Here is a 20554-nt window from a genome sequence, read left to right on the forward strand (position 1 = left end):
AATAAAAGTAAGCATCAGTAAAACTCCATACAACATATATAACCAGTGGCGCATACCTATATATATATATATATATATATATATATATATATATATATATATATGATAAATTTCATACTAATTAATCCAATAAATACAAAACACTAACCTTGATGATGATTGATTTCCCTCATATTTTCGTCCAGTTAATCGGATAGTATTGGTTTTTTGTCTCTGTTAACTCAATCAATTATGATTGATTTTACCTTTTTATTTTTTTCTCGTCGAATAGCAAAGGTGTTGATAACATGTTGTGAAATAAAGGTGAAACATCAGAGATTGAGAGGGAATAAAATGTGTATTCTACTTGTATTTCATATTATGGAGGCATACATCTATATATACAGTACAATTGATAGGGTTTGCTTGGAGAATAATAAACCCTAAAATCTAGAAAGTCCTGGAATGATACAAGGGTATAATGGGCATCCACAAATATATTTCATAATACATTCATCTATTTTTAAAATTAAATTTCCTTAATATCAAACAGTAAACCAGCAGACGTCACATTCGTTTCATTCTTAAACCTTATCGCTTCATGGCTTACACATTAAAAAGGCGCATTAGGCAAACTATTGCCACATTTCACAGTCCAAACTCCAGAATGCTACCTAAATAAACATCCATTCAAAGCTAAAAACTGCAGATCAATAAACTTCATTTCAGAAAACCCCCATCCTACAGGCTGGTCCATATCTACATTTCCAGAATAAGGAATCGAGCTTAACGCATTGGCCACATCTTTCTCCAGGTTTTTTAGTAGCAGCTAGTTCTTCATTAAGCTTTGATATCTGTTTTACAACTTTTACTTGGCGACTAAGTAGCTCATCACAGGAATCCATCAATGGCTTGCTTTTGTGTAGTTGTACAGCATTTTCCACGTAAGGAACTAACCAGCCTACTTTAAAATGCATACATTGCAAGTCAGACAATGTAGTGTTCAGGTAATCAGCTTGAGAATCACTCAAGGATCGAACTGAGGTTTCTTCCAGAATGAGAACTGATGTTGCCAATGACTCTAATGCCCTGGAGACCATGTCACCATTGCGGATGATGCTATTTCTATCAAGTTTCCATGTTTAGACCATATATGTTGCAACGTCTTGACTAAGTTAGACCTTATATCAAGTCCTTTGAATTTGACAGTTGAGTTATCACTTTTGTTGCTCTGCTGAAAAGAACAAAATGAGCACAAAGGTCTTATTAGCCGTAAGAAATTAAAAAACTTAGGCAAGGGCAATTTAATTTAGTACCTGAGAGTTCATATGATTCCTTGACACAAAGTGAGTAAATTTGCTTTCCCCTGTCAAAGTTTTTAGATTAGACACTAATAACAAAAACTGTGCACAAAGCTTAATATTCAGTAATAATGATAAAGACTTCACTAAAAAAAAATTACCTTCCTCTGCTGCATGGAATTCATTCATGGCAAACATTCTTCTCACTCTCGCACAGGTTGTGTGGACATGGAGAAAGTGTGAAATTTGAGAATTAATAGAGAGAAAGGGGGGACCACATTTTTTGATGTAAAGTGAAGATAATATGAGAAAAAGCGAGGAGATTTTAAGAATATGATAGTTTAGAAGTTTGGGATATAGGAAACAATAGATACATAAATTACAATCCCCGTCTTCGGCAATCGAGCAATGCTTATATGACCAGTCCCACTACTTGCTACATCCCACTTTGATACGTCAACACTTATAAAGCTATATATTTCAAGTTCATATTATTTATGCACATTTCAATAACAAATGACATGCCAAGCAAGGTTCTCGACCAAAAATAAAATAATTTGTACATGCAAAAATCATAGCACATATTCTAAGAACAGATGAACATTGATATAATTCCAGCATGCCTCAAATTCTTTCAACACCAAATGCACAATTCGTCACAAAATCCAATCTACAATAGCATTTACTGAAAGACAATCCTCTTAATTTCTCTGTACTAAAAAATGCTCCTAAAATTCAACTGACAATGTATCTAACATTCTAACATGGACCAAATAATCAATCGTGTCCACATCCAATACGGCAAGGCAAAGTCTTACCACAAAGTAGATCCTAATTGCTATATGATGTAGTACAGTCAGCCCACCGTGCTAAAGAGATGACAAAGGAGATTAATATTTGATATAGGCAAGGAGATGCTTATAATTTATAATGTCAACACCTATAAAGTTTTTAAGAGCAATTTAATCCAAGTCTTCTACTTTCCAAATTATTGAGCCAGCATATCTCCAATAGTAAACAATATAATGGCAATACTAAACAATATAATGGCAATGCAATCCCTAAATCCTGAATACATGGGTAAAGAGTGAGAGAATATAGAGACGCATGCATGTCTCACAAAAAAAAAAACTCCTCTATACTACACTTTGCCCAGTTCGTATCTACAAAATATGTTTCAGAGTATCCCCAAACCTAGAGTAATGACCCCAACTGATCTCAGTTGCATAATATGGCAGATACCCAAAACCTAGAAAAACATTTAACTGACCTGAGAGTCTAGAGTAGCATGTGAGTTTCCTGAGAAAATTTACCTAGGTTCAATTTTTCGACGGGGATAAACCATGGAGTTTCAAGGCTGATATAAAAGACATTTGGAAGATGCTATGAGTACAATAGCTTTTTTTAAGGTTCATTACAAGATATAAATAGGAGGGACAACATTGCATTGGAATTAGTATGGAAAAACTAAGCTTGTAAATTCAAGAATACACATATAAATTGAACTCAAGGAAATGTCACTATGTGCAAAATCACTGGAATTATAATATTATATACAGCAGTTACTGCACACATCTTTCAATACCAAAAAGTGAAAAGCTAGGGTTAAATATACCATTTGGACATAAGCGCATTTGATGATAGCCAAGTTGGAGGTGGCCAGAACACTCTAGATTGATAAGATGCCAAATATTGACAATCACCACCATAAAAATTATAAGCAAAAAGTGAATCATCTTGATCGGGAAGAGAGGTTCTATATCCAGTAAAACAACCTCTATAGAAGACAATGCAATTGCCTTTCCATCCTTGAAAATCCTCCACTGAGGCAAAGAAAATCTCTTCAAAAGTTACAAATAGTATCTTATCATCACCAACCCCTTCAACTTCATCCCATTTTGTCTCGTCCTTGTTTAACTTATAAATGGTACAATCTATTCCATATCTTGTTCCATGCCTACACAATCTATCAATCAAATACAATTCTTGATGATCACTTGATACAGCTAGACGTCTCTTATAACATGAAAACTCAAGTATTGGCTTTTCTATCTAGAGCAACAACGATAAGGTATTGTAATCCATCTTAAAGACTCTGCATCTGCGATCAATAGCATAAATCTTTCCTTTAAAATTAACTATATCATCAAAATTCTCCACCCCTAGATAGGATTCCCGGAATCTCACCTTTAACTCTCGCTTGTCTTTAAGCCTTATTGCACATAAGGCCCCTTTATGATGTAAAACAATGGCAGTACAATCACCAATCGTAGGGTAAGTTTTACTACAATTAGGATTTACAAACAAAACCACCCTATTATCATTGAACTCTCGAAGACTCTTCTTCCCAAAAAATATCACTAGGAGCATCAACAAACCTCAACCTATGGAATGCAGCTAACTCTGATACTTGAATGTAAGATAAATCCAATTTCCTTGGGAAACTGGTGGGCAACAATTTAATGGCGATTGGTGAGAGGAATCTGCTCACAAACAACTTACCAGGGTGCAACTCTTCAGCAGTAAATAACCAGGGTGGGAGCTTAGGATCGAGAGTTGATCAAAAGAGTAAAACATAACTCGCCACTACAACCGGTGAGAAAGGACCGCTATCATCTAACCAACTTCCAGCGCAGGTTGCTAAAGAGTAGGGGATAATATGTTCTTTGAGGTGAGATCATGTAAAGTGATTGCTCTCTTCCATGCCTTACAAACTGCCCGAAAGTTCTGGGTGTCCGATCGACTCTCAAGGCATGCAGCAATTTTTGACAACAACTCCGGGGGCAAGTCTGACCAAAATACTCGCCCACGGCTCATTTTGGTGAAGTTAATTCAGTCCATTAATAATGCTCCTAAAACACCAGTGTTCAATGTACCCCTTCAGAATTCATAAACCAAAGATACACCATATATCAGATGTTGCAACATATTCTTAAAAATTGTGCTTTGTAAGTATGAAATGGGAATCAATCAAAGACTCAATTTTTTCATGGCATTAGGATATTGACATTGTAGCACTGATTTCAGATAATAAATATAAAAAAGAACAATTATAAATTCAAGGAATTAAAAGCCAAAAACATTAACGAAAAGCTGATAATACAGATACACAAAAATGGGTTCAAAAGCTAACAAATTGGCATGTAAAATTCATAGAAAAAACAAGTGAAAAGCAATGAGAATGAAAATAGTGGGGAATTCAAATTAGAAGTGAAAATGAAGTGGAAACAAATAATGAGAGTTTTGGAAGATATCCTTACCAGATTACAACTTCAAATTCTCCTCAGATTAATTTGCAAGGGAAGAAGCAACGAATTTGACCTCATTTCCTCATCTTCAATTTCCTTATTTCTACGTGGAAATCTAAATTAGGGTTATCGAGGAATAGCAGGAAGAAATCCTGAATTTGGAGGGAAGGCAAATGGTTTTTTCATCCGGGTATTCATTTTACTTTTTTGAGGCGTTTGCTCTTTTTTATTTTAATATTTATTTTTATTGGTAAGGAACACTTGACTAAACCAAACCCTTATGGTTTTTTAATTTAGTACTTCCTCCGTCTAATAATATAGTTCCTATTGCGTTATTTTCACAGTATTTTAGAAATGGAAGGAGAAGTAAAAGAAGTATATAAAAAATGGATAAAAACTTGACAAAAGTAATAGGCAAGTGGATAATTTAAGGGGAAAAAAGTAAAAAGTACAATTCTTGACAAAAATTAGAGAGAAAAAGTGGAAAAAAGTACAATGCAAGTGGATAATTTAAGGGTAAATTAGGAAGTTCAATGAATAAAGTTAAAAAAAATAAGAATATAATGGTCTTTACATACTATCCAAAAATAGAAATAGGAACAACATTTTGGATCTCCAAAATAGAAAAACAGGAACTATATTGTGGGACAAAAAGAGTAGTTGTGAGCTAGACACTTAGGAGTAGAGGCGAAGGTCAAGGAATCCTTACCTTGGTAGGATTTAAACCCCATAGGTAAAAAACTTACAAAATAAGACAACACTTTGTTGGTAGGTGTGCGTTCAAATTACTCATCTTAGGCCCCTAGCCCACACACGATATGTATTACTCTCTCTTTTCTATAGGTCAAATTTCAAAACATATCATTGATACAAATATTGTTATGTAAGATGTATATATCACTTTTGATTCAAGATATTTTGACGTAGTATATATTTTTTTTTTTGGGTAAGTAAGAATTTTATTACCAAAAAGGAGAGGAAAAACCTTGAAAATCCAACCTACACAGCCAAAAGTCCAAACAATACCAAAACAGGCTAAACAGAACTAAACCACCCTACAAACAAGGAACAAACAAACAGAGGGCTACCAATTACAAGAGATAGCTTTATCTTTCAAGTTGTAGAGCCATCTACACTGACTTCTAGTCCATTTACTACTAATAAGCTGCTGGCTTCTTTCAAGTACATCTCTGTAGACCATTTTGCACAGCTTGATTCTAGAAGGCTTTGTTCCTCGCATTCCATATATGATACAGCAAGGCAGTCAATGTTGCAAGAGTTACTCTTTTCTTCACATGATCAGCATGCCTTCTCTTCCAACTCTTCCAAGCTGAAGCAAGATTGTATCTCTTCAGTTGAATGTCAATCCAAGGACAAACTCTACTTAAGCAGGCCCTATTGTAAATACAGTCAAAGAACAAGTGGTTATGATCCTCAGTAGAATCTCCACACAGCAGACAAAGGTTCTCATCACAAACCCCAATCTTAATGAGCTTATCTCTGGTTTTCAGTTTCTCATAAATAGCCAGCCAGGCTATAAAAGAGTGCTTGGGAATGTTAAGTCTATTCCAAATCCACTCAGTCCAGTTGACTCTAGGTTTCAGGCCCTGTAACCACTTGTAGCCTTTAGAAATACAGTAGCTATTCTCAGTCCACTGATCATTTAGGAAAGCATCCTTCATATCATCCTTCACCCTACAGACTCTTTTCCAAGCCCAACCAGCTCCTTTACTTGGAGTGTAATTCCACCAATCTTTGCCTTTAATGTACACAGCATGCACCCACTTCACCCGTAAGGATTATTCTTTATTCCACGCAATCTTCCAAACAAATATCCCAAGGGAAGCACGATTCCAAGTATTCAATTTCGCACACCCAGACCACCTGAAGACCTGGGTAGGCACACCCAATCCCAAGCAATGGGGGGAGCTCTGGACATGTTTGCTAATCCATCCCATAAGAAGGCTTTACAAATCTGATTTATCCTTGTAATGACAGATTGGGGTAAGAGAAGGCACTGAGCCCAATAAGTGTAAAAACTAATGAGAACAGAGTTAATGTGAGTTAGCCTGGCTGCAAAAGAAAGGTTCCTAGAGATCCAACAGGCCACACTATTCAACATCTAATCAATCAAAGCATCTAAGTCATGAACTTTTAAATACTTGGAGTTAAGGGGAACACCAAGATATTTAAAGGGGAATTCTCCTTCTATGAACCTTGACTCAGTAAGAATATCAAATTTCACATCAGTATCCACATTCCCAAAGTAAATAGCAGACTTACTTTCATTAGCCTGTAAACCAGAAATCTTGTGGAAAATGTTCAAAGCTTTGATTAACAGTCTCACAGAACCAACATCCCCATGAGCAAACAACATCAGATCATCTACAAAAACTAGGTGGTTCAGCTTAAGAGTTTTACATCTCTGGTGAAACAGAAATTGCCTTTTTTGCCCGACTTTCCTGAGAAGCCTAGCCAAGTACTCCATGCAAATGACAAAAAGAAGAGGGGACATAGGATCACCTTGTCTTATGCCCCTAGCTCCTTTAAAAAAACCATACATGTCCCCATTAATCATGAGGGAGTAAGAGGGGGAAGAGACACAAGCCATCACCCATTGAGTGAACCTGTCAAGGAAGCCAAGGCTAAATAACATTTTCTCTATGAAGCTCCATTTAACTAAATCATAGGCCTTCCTTAAGTCAACTTTAATAGTGCATCTAGGGGCCTTCCTTTTGTTATTATAGTCCTTTAAAAGATCCTGACAGACCATAATATTGTCCAGAATAGACCTTCCTGAGATAAAAGCTCCTTGACCTTCTCCTATTATTCCAGGAAGCACTTCCTTCAACCTGCTACAAATCAATTTAGAGATGATCTTGTACAGGACATTGCAGCAAGCAATTGGCCGGAATTGATGAACATTAACAACATTCTCACACTTAGGGATCAAAGTCAAAGAAGTGGCATTAATCTGCTTGAGAAGCTTCCCATGATTAAAGAAATCCAGGACAACTTTACAAATATCAGGCTTAATCACTTCCCAAGTAGCCTTATAAAACCTACTATTGAAACCATTTGGGCCAGGAGACTTCTCCTCACCAATACTCCAAACAACAGCCTTCACATCCTCTACAGTAAAGGGCCTACACATACTCCCTTTTCTGGTCTTCAATGAGACAGGATCCCATTGCAATAATAGAAGGATGAATGTCCTTCTCAGCACTTGTATTCGAACCTAGTAAGTCAGTATAGTAGGACAAGAAAGTATCAGCCACCAAAGAAGGCTCAGTAATCAATTCCCCTGCCCGGTTCAAAGTACCACCAATTCTGTTTTGAATCCTTTTCTTCCTTATACAAGTATAAAAATAAGCAGTGTTTAAATCCCCATCTTTCATCCAATGAATCTTAGCTTTTTGCTTTAGAAAATCATATTTAGCTTTGTGAGCTGTAGCATAAGCCTTCCTAGCCTCAGATTCCTGAAACAGAAGTAACTCATTGGTAGGATCAGTATTTAGCTGACACTGAATCTCATATAACCTTTTCTCAGCTGCTGAATCAGTACTCTCAACACATGAGAAGTATTTTAGATTAATCACTTTAAGGGATTTTTTCACCATTCTAAGCTTCTGGATAACAGAGAAACATAGTTGTACCCCCAAAATCACTGTTCTAAGCATCTTTAACAATTTCTAGAAACCCTGGAGCTTCAGTCCACATATTGAAGAATCTGAAAGGTTTTTTAACTGTTTCAGTATTCTCCAAGAACTTCATACAACAAGGATTATGGTCCATAAGCCCCTCAGGTAAGAAGTCAACAGAGAAAGAAGAAAAAACCTCCAACCATTCCTTATTAATGATCACCCTATCAATCTTTGAATACACCTTCTCAGCCCCAAACCTCTTATTATTCAAGTAAAGAACATCCCTCCTGTTTTGAAATCTATTAGGTCATTAGCTCTAATACATTCCCTGAAATCTTCAACCTCCTCCAAAGTACAGGTAGAACCTATTCCGTCTTCTAAGTTAAGAATGTTATTAAAATCACCACAAATAACCCAAGGTCCAGAAATATCTTCATTAATCAGACCAATCTGTCTCCATAGACTCTCCGTCTCCTTCCTGGTATTAAAGCCATACACAACAGAAACATGAAAGGACCTTCCAGAACCCCTATGCACAACCTTACAATGAATAATCTGAGCCTTAACCATTATGACATCCACAGAGAAAACAGCAGGCATCCAAATAAACTACATCCTCCCAGCAGGGTGCTTAGAATAGTGAGCAACCACAGCCCAGGAGTTCTTAAAACCAGCAAACACAGACCCAAACTTCTTCTTTTTAACCTTCATTTCCAAGAGTCCAAACATACCAATACTGTGCTATTTTAAGAACCATAAAACATCACAGACTTTGCTTGGCATGTTTAAGCCCCTTACATTCCAAAGCCCACTCTATCCATGTAATGAGTAAGAGCATTCTTCCTCCTCCCATCCTCCATACATCACTTCCCCACTCATGGCTTTTCTGAGTCCAAATTCAGGTCTCCATACTTACTGTAATAATCTCCTTCTTCCCCTGATCCTCCTTAACCTTTGGACAGGTCTCCATTCCTTATATTGTCTTTTCAAATCCACATTATTCTTCCTCATATCCTTCTAAGCTTTCACCCTGTGATTTAGGCATTGCTCATGAAGATGTCCCGTGCCAGAACACATAGAGCAGTGCACTGACTTCCATTCATAGACCACCTTCTGAGAACACAGCACACCATTCTCATCAATAAACTCAATCTCCTCCTTTAATTCCTCTCCAATATTCACCTGCACCAACAGCCTAGCATAAGAAATTAGCTCCTTAGAAGCAGTGGCCCTGCCAGTTCGAATAGGCTTGCCTAGCTCACTAGCTAATTTCATCAATGAGGATTGACCCCAAAATTTAAGGTTCAGTCCAGGCAGCCTAATCCACACAGGAACCTCATTGACTTTTTCCTCACGAATGTTTAAACCAGGTTCCCATTTTTTCATAATAACAGGCTTCATATCAAAGAAGATAGGACCAGCCTTTATAGCTTTCTCCCTTCCCTCTACAATTCTAAATCTGACTAGATAAACTCCATTCTCCATAGTAGAAATTTTATCAATTCCAAACTTCCCCCACTTCCTTCGAGCAAAAGCATTCATTACTCTAAGAGGTAGTTTTGAACTCAGGATATAACAGATGATTGCCGAATTCCAAAAATTAATTTTAGACTCAACATCCTCCGAAGTTATCTTAACCCTATTTCCATATTTTCCAGCACAATCATGATGATCATTAAGTTTGTGAGAAAAATCTAATCCTTCACCCCTAACTGACCTGAAAATTCAAACCATTTCCTCCCATTATTTCGACCCAACAGACCCGAATTAGGCAAAGCAAAAACAGGGTGTTCAAAAACAGGGCTCAATAATCCAGAATCATTAAAGCAATCATTCAATGGGCTACTATTATTGAGATTCTTGATCATAAGAATAGGCGTAGGATTCAAAGAGAAAGGAAGTTGCAATGAATCCCTTACCTCATTAGACCCAATTCCAGCATCCCACATTGGCGGATTTCCAGAAGATACCTCCACCCATCGAACTGTACTAGCTATCTTCTCTTCCATTGCTTCTTGATTCATTTCCACCACATAAATCGCATTCTTGATCGAACCCATTTCCACTTCATCACCAAGCCAAATATCCACCGAAATCACATTTTTGATCGAACCCATTCCTTGATCTTTGGAATTTTCACTCTTTTTCAATCTCGATTTCGCCTTTTTCTTCCCTTTAGAGCCAGAAGATTTCTTCCCCTTGTCGTTCTTCCCCTTTGCCATGGCAGAAAACGAATTTTCGAAGAAGAAAAAATGGTGGCAAGAAACTTTCTCTCTCTAACTTTCTCTAATTATTGGATTACATATACACTATATATGAGAAAAATATCTATGTAATTCGAATTTTATAGTCATGGTACTTCCCATGTCCCATTTTTTTTTTTTGCCTCATTTGACTTTTCACGGTCTCCAAGACATGTCTTAAAACATATATAACTCCATTTTTATAAACGTAAAGGTTAATAAAAAAAAATTAAAAAAAAAATTTGATATTTGATAAGTGTTTTATTTGTCCACTTATCATGGCATTTTAACCTGATTTTATAGTCATTTTCCCCCACTTAATCTCTTTTAACTCCTTTTGAGCATGATTGTAGCTTTTGGCTCTCCCATTCCCTTTTATGTGTGTGTTCGTGTTTGTAGATGCAGCGAGAAATTGGGGATTTAGCATGAACATGAAAACTCCCTTAAGGAGACATGCATCAAGGAAGGAGCGGGCGTGCACCAAGAAAGGAGCCGTCGCTCCTATTCGAGGCATTACAATCTGCCTCTCTCTGTTCCCAACAGGAGCGGACATGCACCATAGGAGGAGCGGGCGCTCCTCCCCGAGCTTCTACAATATGCCTTAGCTGCTGTTACCGGAGCAGGCGTGCAAGCTAACTAGGAGCAGGCGCTCCAAGCAAAGGAGCGGACGCTCGTTGTCTGAAACCCGGCGTTTTGACGGATTTCACTAGGCAGCCACTTGGGAGTATAAATACGACCCTTGGCTTCCATTTTACGGATCTTCTTTCCCTTTAGCTCCCTTAGGCTCTTCTCTCTTAGTTAGTGCTTAGAATCCTCATTAATTAGCTTATTTTTTGTCAAACTCAATCATTGTAATAGTTTAATTGAAGTTTGTTCTCTTAATTTCAACAATTCCTCAACTTTAAAGCATCTTAAGTAATCTTTTTCCTCTATCTCTTACTCTCTATTTTCTGTTTTTAATTTCTTTATATTATTAATTTCTTCTCTTGATCTTGTTTATTTATTGCTGCATGTTTAATCTACTTCCATCTTATCAATTCTCTCAACTTGTTAGATTGATGTTGAACTTAGATATTGTTGTTAGGATGTTGAACACCATGGTTAGTGAGTAGTTTCTTAGCTAGGGGTTGGGAAAAGACCCAACCAAGCCATGGGTTGATTGATCTTTGTGCTTGCATGTTCATTTTGGGTTGATGATTGATTGTTAAATGATTGGTTAATTGCATGTGTAATTGAATTGGATGGCCACTTATTGCTCATGTATTCACTTTTATGCTTGCATTGGATGAGGTCTAGTTGTGAGCCTTTTCTTGTGTGATTATGTTAAATTCTTCTTGATTACGGTTCCTTGTTTGGATGATGTAGTAGTCTTAGTTGTGATAATTAGGTGAGAAATCCCTAATTACTTGTGCTTTAATGCTTTCTCGAATCGATCGAAAGACAAACTTGAGTTAGTAGTATACTTTCTATCATTGAGACTTGGTTGGCCTATCTTGTTAGTTGAGTTTGGTTTAGGAATGCTTAGTGTTGTGGCTTCGAAAGAAGACAATGATGAGTGCCCTTTCTATCACCCAATTTGTGTTCGTGTTTGCCTATTGTATTGATCTATTAAATTGGTTGGTGTTGATTCCCATTTCCCCCTAGTGTTTGTCTCCAATTTTAATTAATTAATCAAAACTCCAATCTTGTGACCGAATTAGCTTACAACCGTTTCATAATCTTGGTGTACTCATACCCATTCCCTGTGGATACGATCCTCTACTTACCCTAGACTTGTCTTAGGTTGGTTTAGGTAGAAATATTGTTTGGCTTTAGGGTATTTGACCAACGACTGATTTATCCTCTACCAATATTAATAAAATATACAACAAGACGAATCTAACAAGACCCCGCCATAACCATATTATCTTTTATTGATTAATGGGAATTTATAGTCAAAGTTTTTGAAGTTTGACCCATTAAATTGTAATGGGGCAAAAAAAATGGGGACAGAGGGATTATAGGATAGTAACTAGGGGTTAACAAAATGTGGTAATTATCAAATATAATAACAAGTGAATAGTGTAGTCATCTTCTCATACCTCCATTCTATCCATTTTAGAATTAATATTTGCATAAACTATTAAACTAAAAAGTTTTTTTTTTTTTTTTTATTTTTTTTTTGTTTCAGATGTTAATAACTAATTATCATATCGTGATGTCAAATTTCCTCACTAGACAAAAAATTACGAAGAATAACAATTCAAGGCATTGTCCAGAACATTCGCTTGTTTAGAAATGAAATGAGCACATGTATTAGTAGTAACCAGTCAAACCTATTAAGTACCCGTATCTATTTTTTATTTTAGGAAATAACAAAACCTACATTAAATGTATACATTATGTATGATCGGTATGTACACCACTTTATTAAAGTATAAGTCCAAAAACATTCGATAAAATGAAAACGAACGAATAAGACAAGTATTGCAAATTTACCATAGATCGAAATACATATAGTACATAATAATACGGAGTATAAGATTCTCTAATGGCTATTATCAATAAACCTGCTGAATGGGTCGAGTTTGGGGCAGGGTGGGTCAATTCTTAAAGGGTCGGGGAAATGGCGGGTCACACATTAAAATTTAAGTAGGGTGGGTCGGATCGAGACCTATCATTATTGGCCCGACCCTTTGAAAAAAAAATTACATCCATTTTATTTTTATTTTTTTCGGTAGATAAATTGGTATGTGACTCTTTGACTTTTTATGTCCGTCGTATATACAACTATGGAGAAAATCATAGAAATATGGTTTAAAATCCCTAGATCAATGCTTGTCAATTCTCCTATTTTGTCACCAAAAAAAAAGTAAAATCTCATATTTTAAATGCATCCATCATAATAGAACGAAAAATAAATATGAGTCAAATTCAGGTTTGATTAGAGGATTAAATGAAGTTGTTTGAGTCTTATTATTACCCTTTTTAATTTTTACACGATACTCCCTCCGTCCCCTAGGTTGCACAGAAACGGATACGGATACAAAAACGGGTACAAATACGGGGACGGGATACGGCAAAATCAAAATTTCCAAAATTGGGTACGGCATGGATACGCCAAAAAAAATCAGTAAAATATTAATCTATACAAACTTTTTTTTTAAAATAATCAAAAATTTCACAACATAACAACATTAATGATTAAAATCACAAGAGGAAAAAAAACAAAAAAAAAAAGTCAAAACCTACTGATAGTAGGAATCGAAATATGAAGAAAAACCCACATAATCACACCTATGATTGGAAAAAAAAAAAAAAAAACTTAAATGAATGCAGAAAAAAATCGAATAAATCAGAACAAAAGAAACAGAGAGCGAGAGAAAGAAGCAGAGGACTGCAGCTGGTGTTCGCCTGGACGGAGATGGTGGTAACTTGGTCGGAGATGGTGGTCGGGCAACAGGCCTACAACGGCAGGTTGCCGATCTACTCCATCGCCTGTGTATTTTAAGATTTAGAGTATCCAAATCGCAAAGGTAAGTAATTAAAGAGGTTTTTTTTTTTTAGGGTTGGGCTTCAATTTGTACTAGGGGACGTCCAAAAAGTACCAAAGCCGTCCCCGAAACGTCCCCAAGTCGCCTGAAAGCCGTACTCAAAAAGGCTCCCCGTACCACTTTTCAAGGGTACGCCATGGGGACGTATCTAGGTGTACCCGTACCCGGTTTCGTCCCCGATACGGAAACGGCATAGAGGAGGCGTACACGTGCATCCTTGTTCGTCGTACTTAAATGCCTACTTCTCTTTATTACGTGAGTAAGTAATAAATGATAGAGATAGAAATCAAATAAAGGGAGGAGTATCACGTAAAAAGATTTATTTTTCATTTTAAAACATCACAAAGCTCCAACCCATTAAATTGCTCTGTCAAAAAAAAAAAAAAAAAAGAATGAACATAGTGCTTCCTCCTCTTGCTCCCCCCTCTCTCTGTCTTGCAGATCTCCATTGAAGCGCACTGAACATCGCAGTTCTGTTCTCCATTACAAACTATTTGTTCTCAGCAGCTTCTGAGGTAAGTTCGTTGTTGTTTCTTTTAGTAATCATCATATCAATTTCACAATCTAGGGTTCATATTTGACCTTATTTAATTGTCAATGCAGTAAGTGTAGGGTTCGAAAATCTCAACTAAATACTAAGATTATGAAAGATCATAATGTTGCTAGCAATTTGATAATTGAATCACATTTCCCTAAAATTATGTGATTTTTCGGGCCTTGTTTGATAATTGTTGAATCAAATTTGGTTGCTAATGTATAGCACAATCCTTTAATGTTAGACCTCTTCTGGTGTTCATTGTCAACTATACATTGTCAATCCTTTAATCAAGCATGAATTACAATGAGAATCATGAAAATGAGAAATTTCTAAACTAGAAAGTAATATAATTTCTTCAAAACAGCAATGGATGGGTGTTGTAGGCGATGATGCCAATCGACTTGTTTGGTGGTGTGGTAGGCTCTTGGTGGATGAGAAAGGGACCTCGGCCACTCATAAACTCCATCGTAAGATGGTGATATGAGAAGGATTGACCCTTTGCTAAGCTCCTTAACTCAAATGAAAGAAGATGAGAACATAAATTAAGAGATAGTCATCTCTATCACCTGATCTACACCGAAAGCACTAAGCTGTTACTGTGGTGTTGTTATCGAGTGGGGATTTTCGGATGCAACTAGCACTTTAGTCGATGTTTTCCTTTTTATTGAGTTTATGGCATCAAGGGTTAATTTAATATATTTGAGCTAAGCATCTATGTCCAACATTATCGGTGCAAGGAATGTATGCACCATGAGGGATGTTACATGGGTAGGGACTAGGGAGAGGGACCAAGAGTGAGGAAGGTGATTAATGTAATACATCTTTTTTTATCGAAAACTTTCTTTGAATCTTGATGGTTTTTCTGACCTCTCAATTTCTACTTCTTACCCTGCATGGGGTTACAGATTTTATGGTTGTATAGAATTTTCGGTTAACATTCTTGATATCACACTTGCACCTAGTAATCAGCAACTTACTGATTCGTATTCTTTTCCATGTTCTTTTAGGTTTAGAGGGAGTTTGTTAGTTGAGTGTGATAATGTCTAACCTTGTTTGTCAAGTGCTTACTGCTTACTAGATAGATAGGGACCATAGGGTGTAATTAAGAGACACTGTGATCTTTTCTTGTTCGTCTCTTGTTATTTTGATTGCTACCTCAACCTTGTGATTCATTCGATAATTTTTTTTTTCTTTTTTCCCCCCTGTGTTGCTGTTATTTTGCAGGTAGTGGCTGATTTAGATTTTACCTTTCAATCTACATCAACAGCAGCAGCAGTAGTAACATCATATATACTAGTAGCAGGAACAGGATCCAATGGAATCATGGTGGGAGTCAGTGTCCAAAGCCCGCTCCCGAATCCAAGCCCTCCTTTCTCTCCTCCCTCCTTCATTTTCATCCAGTGATTCTCTCTCTTCACTGGTTGACTCTGATCAACCTGCTCGCTCCCTTCTGGACTCCTATGAAACCTACTCTGCTGTGTCATCTGCTCTCTCTGGATCTGGTGATGATCCTCTCTGTCAATGGCTCTATGACACCTTCCTCCAGTCTTCTGATGACTCTGAATCAGACTTCCGCCTTGTGGTGATTTCCTTGGTGCCTCTCATTGCTGGACTCTATCTAACTCGCATTCATACCTTCTCCACCACCTCCCCTTCCGCCCTCGGCTCCCCTTCTCTTGCAGGCTTTGAAGCCGTTCTCTTGGCTCTCTACTCTTCTGAGGTTAAGGCTCGCGCTGGCAAACCCCTCCTCGTTTCCATCCCTTCCCCTGCTTACCTTGCTCACCATCCTTCCCTCTATCACACCCCAACTCCTCAACCTCACCCTCCTTCTGTTAATAATAATTATTTTTCCAGATCATCCTCTTCTTCTTCTCCTTCTGGTGTGTCTGGAATTGGAGTTGAAATTGGAGTTGGGGTTATCTCACCACCTCTAGAGCCCCAAATAGGGATCCAGTCCACAAAGCGTGCTACTATTGTCGGGGTAGCCTTCCATTGCTTTTTCAAACACATCTCCCAAATGCCTCTTTGGTCTAAGATAGATCTCTGCCGTTTTGCTGCTTCGTGGGCTGGCAGTGATTGTCCCTGTGCTCATTCTCTTGACTTCCATTGCAATACTCCTACTACAACTGCTAATCGACTGGATGACGATGACGATGCTGTCTCTGTCAGTGAGGACCTTGTTTTCTCCACAACTAGCACCACTAGTAGGTCTAGTACTATTGGAGGTATCATTGCTCAACACCCTCAACCTCACCAAAATGGAACAGCAGGAAGTGAAATTATCCTTTCAGAGGTTATTTCTAGGTTGGATATCAACGGCAACAATACCAATCACTCCCAGATGTCAAATTCATCTTCTTCTGGGGGACAGGGACATGGGCAGGAACAAGAAGGGGTGAGAATTTTGCTGCCCTGGGAGCTATTGCAGCCATTGCTAAGGATACTCGGACACTGTCTGCTGGCTCCTGCTCTGAATAACCAGGAGGTTAAGGACGCTGCTTCTATGGCGGTGAGGCGTCTCTATGCCAGGGCTTCTCATGACCTAGCTCCACAGGCTATCCTGGCTACACGAAGCCTTGTTCAGCTTGACAATCGTGCTCGCGCCACCGCTAAGGCTGCTGCTTTAGCCACTTCTTCTTCCAATGCTAACACACCGAAATCTAGTAAGCCTGAGGTTTTCTTGGTCTCCAAGTGATGAAGATCCCCATGACTTGCTCATCTCTTCTTTTTAGGTAATGTAATTAAAGTACAAACTCATACTCTTTTGCAGAAAGCTAGTATGGAGTAGATTTTACTTCTAGTTGATGCTTTTAGTTCTAAATTAGTGCTGATATTCAGCTGACAATTCTCTTTTCAGTGTATCTCTCTTTCTATACTTAAGCTTGACATCATATTCTCGTGTTTGACTTTAAATTTTTGTCCACATGCTCTCAGTAAATCTATGTGGGAAGACGAACTCAGTAAGGGAACATGGCAAGGGACATGCAACGCAACACTAGTAGTCAGCTTGGATTGGATTTTATCTGTGGGATAAAAGGTGTGATAAGGTTTATATCATTCCTTACACTGCCATGAAAGAACAGAAAATAAGGGTGTTATTATTAGTTTTTTTGATCAATTACCTGTGTAAGTGAGTTATAGACTGTTAATGTTTGCAGTCAGACAAAATGTACAAAATGAGATCAGAAAGTTACAAGACAGCATGCCAAAAGCTGTCGTTGGATAAGCATGAATGGAAAACTTGTAGATATGTAATGTAAAATATTTATACATTTCTTATGGTTTACATTGATTTTTGTACTAGTGATGAGTTCCAGTGGTAAACAGGTAACAATCATTTGATCTGAAATCGGTTTTAATATGTAATTCATTATTCGTATGAAGAAACTTCATTTCTTAAAAAGAAAGACCAGAAGGTGAACCATGGGGCAGCAATGCTAATCTCACTGCCCTTGCGCCCTCTTCTTCAACTGTTAAATGTCCCAAGGTTTTGTTGATATCTGTCTTAACAAAGCCAGGACAAACACAGTTGATGATAATTGACGGGTATTTCTGAGTCAATATTCTTGTATATGCATTCAAAGCTGCCTTTGACACTATATAGGCTGCCATGGTAGAAGGCCAGCCCTTCTCTTCGAATGAACCGTCCTTAAAGTCTCTCCGCAACTCGTTAAAAATCTCGTCCACTTGTTCTTCTGTAAGGTTATTGGCATCATCTAAGACTCATTTGATTCTCTCAGTTGGTTCTGGGGAGAGAAGATAAGTACGAGGTAATCGATGAATATTTTTCTCAGCAGATTATATTTATATGCAAAAAGAAAGAAACATATACCTCTAAATCCCCCATAGAAGAGTAAACATTGATGATCCTTTGTGAATCCGATAACTCGAGGAGAGGAAGCAAACTTCAGTGGTTCTCCTTACTAAATAGTAGTTAGTTTCCAAGCAATCTTTTGAGACTTCATATGTCTGTGGGTCATAATTTTATGGCTCAAATTGCTGAATACAAGATTTTTGAATGAGTTTCTTTACATCAAGCAATGCTCTGCTCTATTTATTCAACTAATCACACCTCTAACACAGCTCTAGCAAACTCTGCAGCTCAGCCAAAGAAATAACAAAATCAGCTCCCTATGATGTCAGCTCGATCTAGCAACTACCATAACAACATGGTGTGATGTAACTTAATCACCCTTCCCTTGGACCTCTTTCTCCCATAAGTAATTAACACAGGATCGGAGGCTTGCTTAGCTCGACTTGATGATTCTTTGCTTTATCTCTCACCTAAAGAGACACCTTGTCCTCTGGTAAATAAATGAGAAATCAAGGTAGCTTCAAATTGTGGTAAACCTTGCCATTTTATGAGCACCTCTACTGCAGCAGTAGTACGTTGGCAACATTCCTAACAACCAGCACAAGTTCAGGCTCGGCGTCCAAGACCATGTATCCTGTCAACTTATGCTCAAATTTGAGAATAAAATCTAGCATTGCCAATTTGATTTCAAAAAATATCAAAACTTCTTTGTCATGTGAAATCGAAACTTTATCTAAATAAATCAAATTTGGCGCCAAAATTAGAGTTTACTTTATTTAGAATATAAATCTTTAAATTGAATTCACAAAGAAAGTCAATAAACATGTACTTCGTTCCTCCGTTATTTTTAATCGCAATGTTTGGAATTTCACATTATTCACACATTCCTTTAATTGTCTTTTGTGATTTATATGTTAGAAAAAACATAGTCGTGTGGAATCTTGTTCGATTAGTCTCGAAACACATTTTATTAAGATATTTAAGTTATAAATGTCGAGTGACAAGCGTGAAATCCTTAACGTTGCGATTAAAAATAAATAGAGGAAGTATTTACTCTTCTGAATTCCAAATTAGACATAAAATGACTCTTTCATTGCTTACTTGAATTTGGAAATAAAAGAAAAAAATCTAAGCTTTTGTTAATTGGTTTAATCAATTTTTATTTATTTTTTTTTTCTATTTGATTCCAACAAATTAAGCCACTCAAATTTTAGGGTCTTGAAAAAAAAAAAAATAAAAAACTAAAAATAAGAAAAGAAGTTTTTTTCTGTATTGTCCTAGCAAATAAAAAATTGGAACTTTAAAAACAAAAATCCACTTTCCAAACACACACAACAAGATTACCACTAACCTAACCCTAGAGACGGCCAAAAACAACTGGGCTATGGGGAAACCCGATTGTGCTAACTTGTATGCGATTGACAACAATTAGTAACAATGAGGAGCAAAAAACAAGTATAAAACAAGACAAGGAGAATTTATCGTGGGAAACCAGAGAACCAGGAGATTAATCCAAAAATCCACTATAACTAGAGTAATCTTTGATGAAGAACAATGTAGTTTACAAGTTATCAAAGCACATGAAAGCTCTCACCATAGATACACTCCTTCCCACACTCAAATACTAAGTGGCTTTGACATTTGAGGGTCTCTCTCTGCATCTTTCTCTTCATCTCATACTCTAATACAATGACTAAACATGAGTATATATATATATATATATATATATATATATATATATATATATATATATATATATATATATATATATATATATATATTTTATTGCAAGGCATAATTAAAAATCCTAAGTTTGTAAATAAGTCACGTGACTTTTATCGCAAAATCGTAGAAAACAGGGGCGGGTGGGTGCAAACCCTTGGTTCGGGTGAACTACCAAGAAGGTTTGACTGAACCTGTTTTTAGTGACTCATAGCCAATTTTCTCTTTGAGTTCTGGCAAACCTCCCACAAGTTCAGGCGAATTTTCTAGCAGGCAGACAACTCTTCGTAAAACGCCCACAAGTTCCTCGTTTTTTGTCCAAAACGAGGTCATAACCAATTGTTGGAAATCTCTTAAGACAAACTTTCACCTCCAACTCGAATCATATCTAGATTTTGATATATGATCATTTGAAGTACAGTCATCCCTTTGCCATCCATCGTTGCTTAGCATGAACAATCAATCTCATAGCTTAGCTACAAAGCTATGCATCCTTATGTTTATCCGCACCTTCCAAACCTATCAATCAACT

The 20554-nt window shown here is 37.0% G+C and overlaps 1 protein-coding gene and 1 long non-coding RNA gene across 2 annotated transcripts; one reads left to right on the top strand and one right to left on the bottom strand.

Moving 5' to 3' along the window:
* Positions 1-318: 318 nt before the first annotated feature.
* LOC110709470 lies at positions 319-4924 on the bottom strand. The gene is made up of 4 exons (XR_002508948.1): positions 4541-4924; positions 1442-4158; positions 1296-1345; positions 319-1213 (listed from the first exon to the last, which is right to left on the bottom strand). It is a non-coding gene; the product is annotated as an uncharacterized LOC110709470 (long non-coding RNA).
* Positions 4925-15200: 10276 nt separating this feature from the next.
* LOC110709488 lies at positions 15201-17831 on the top strand. The gene is made up of 3 exons (XM_021887709.1): positions 15201-15227; positions 15787-17218; positions 17421-17831. The coding sequence occupies exons 1-2, from the start codon at positions 15201-15203 to the stop codon at positions 17179-17181; spliced, it is 1422 nt and encodes a 473-aa protein (XP_021743401.1). The 3' UTR covers positions 17182-17218; positions 17421-17831.
* Positions 17832-20554: the final 2723 nt, after the last annotated feature.

This window comes from Chenopodium quinoa, unplaced genomic scaffold (genome assembly GCF_001683475.1).
Source record: "Chenopodium quinoa cultivar QQ74 unplaced genomic scaffold, ASM168347v1, whole genome shotgun sequence".
NCBI classification, from domain to species: Eukaryota; Viridiplantae; Streptophyta; class Magnoliopsida; order Caryophyllales; family Amaranthaceae; genus Chenopodium; species Chenopodium quinoa.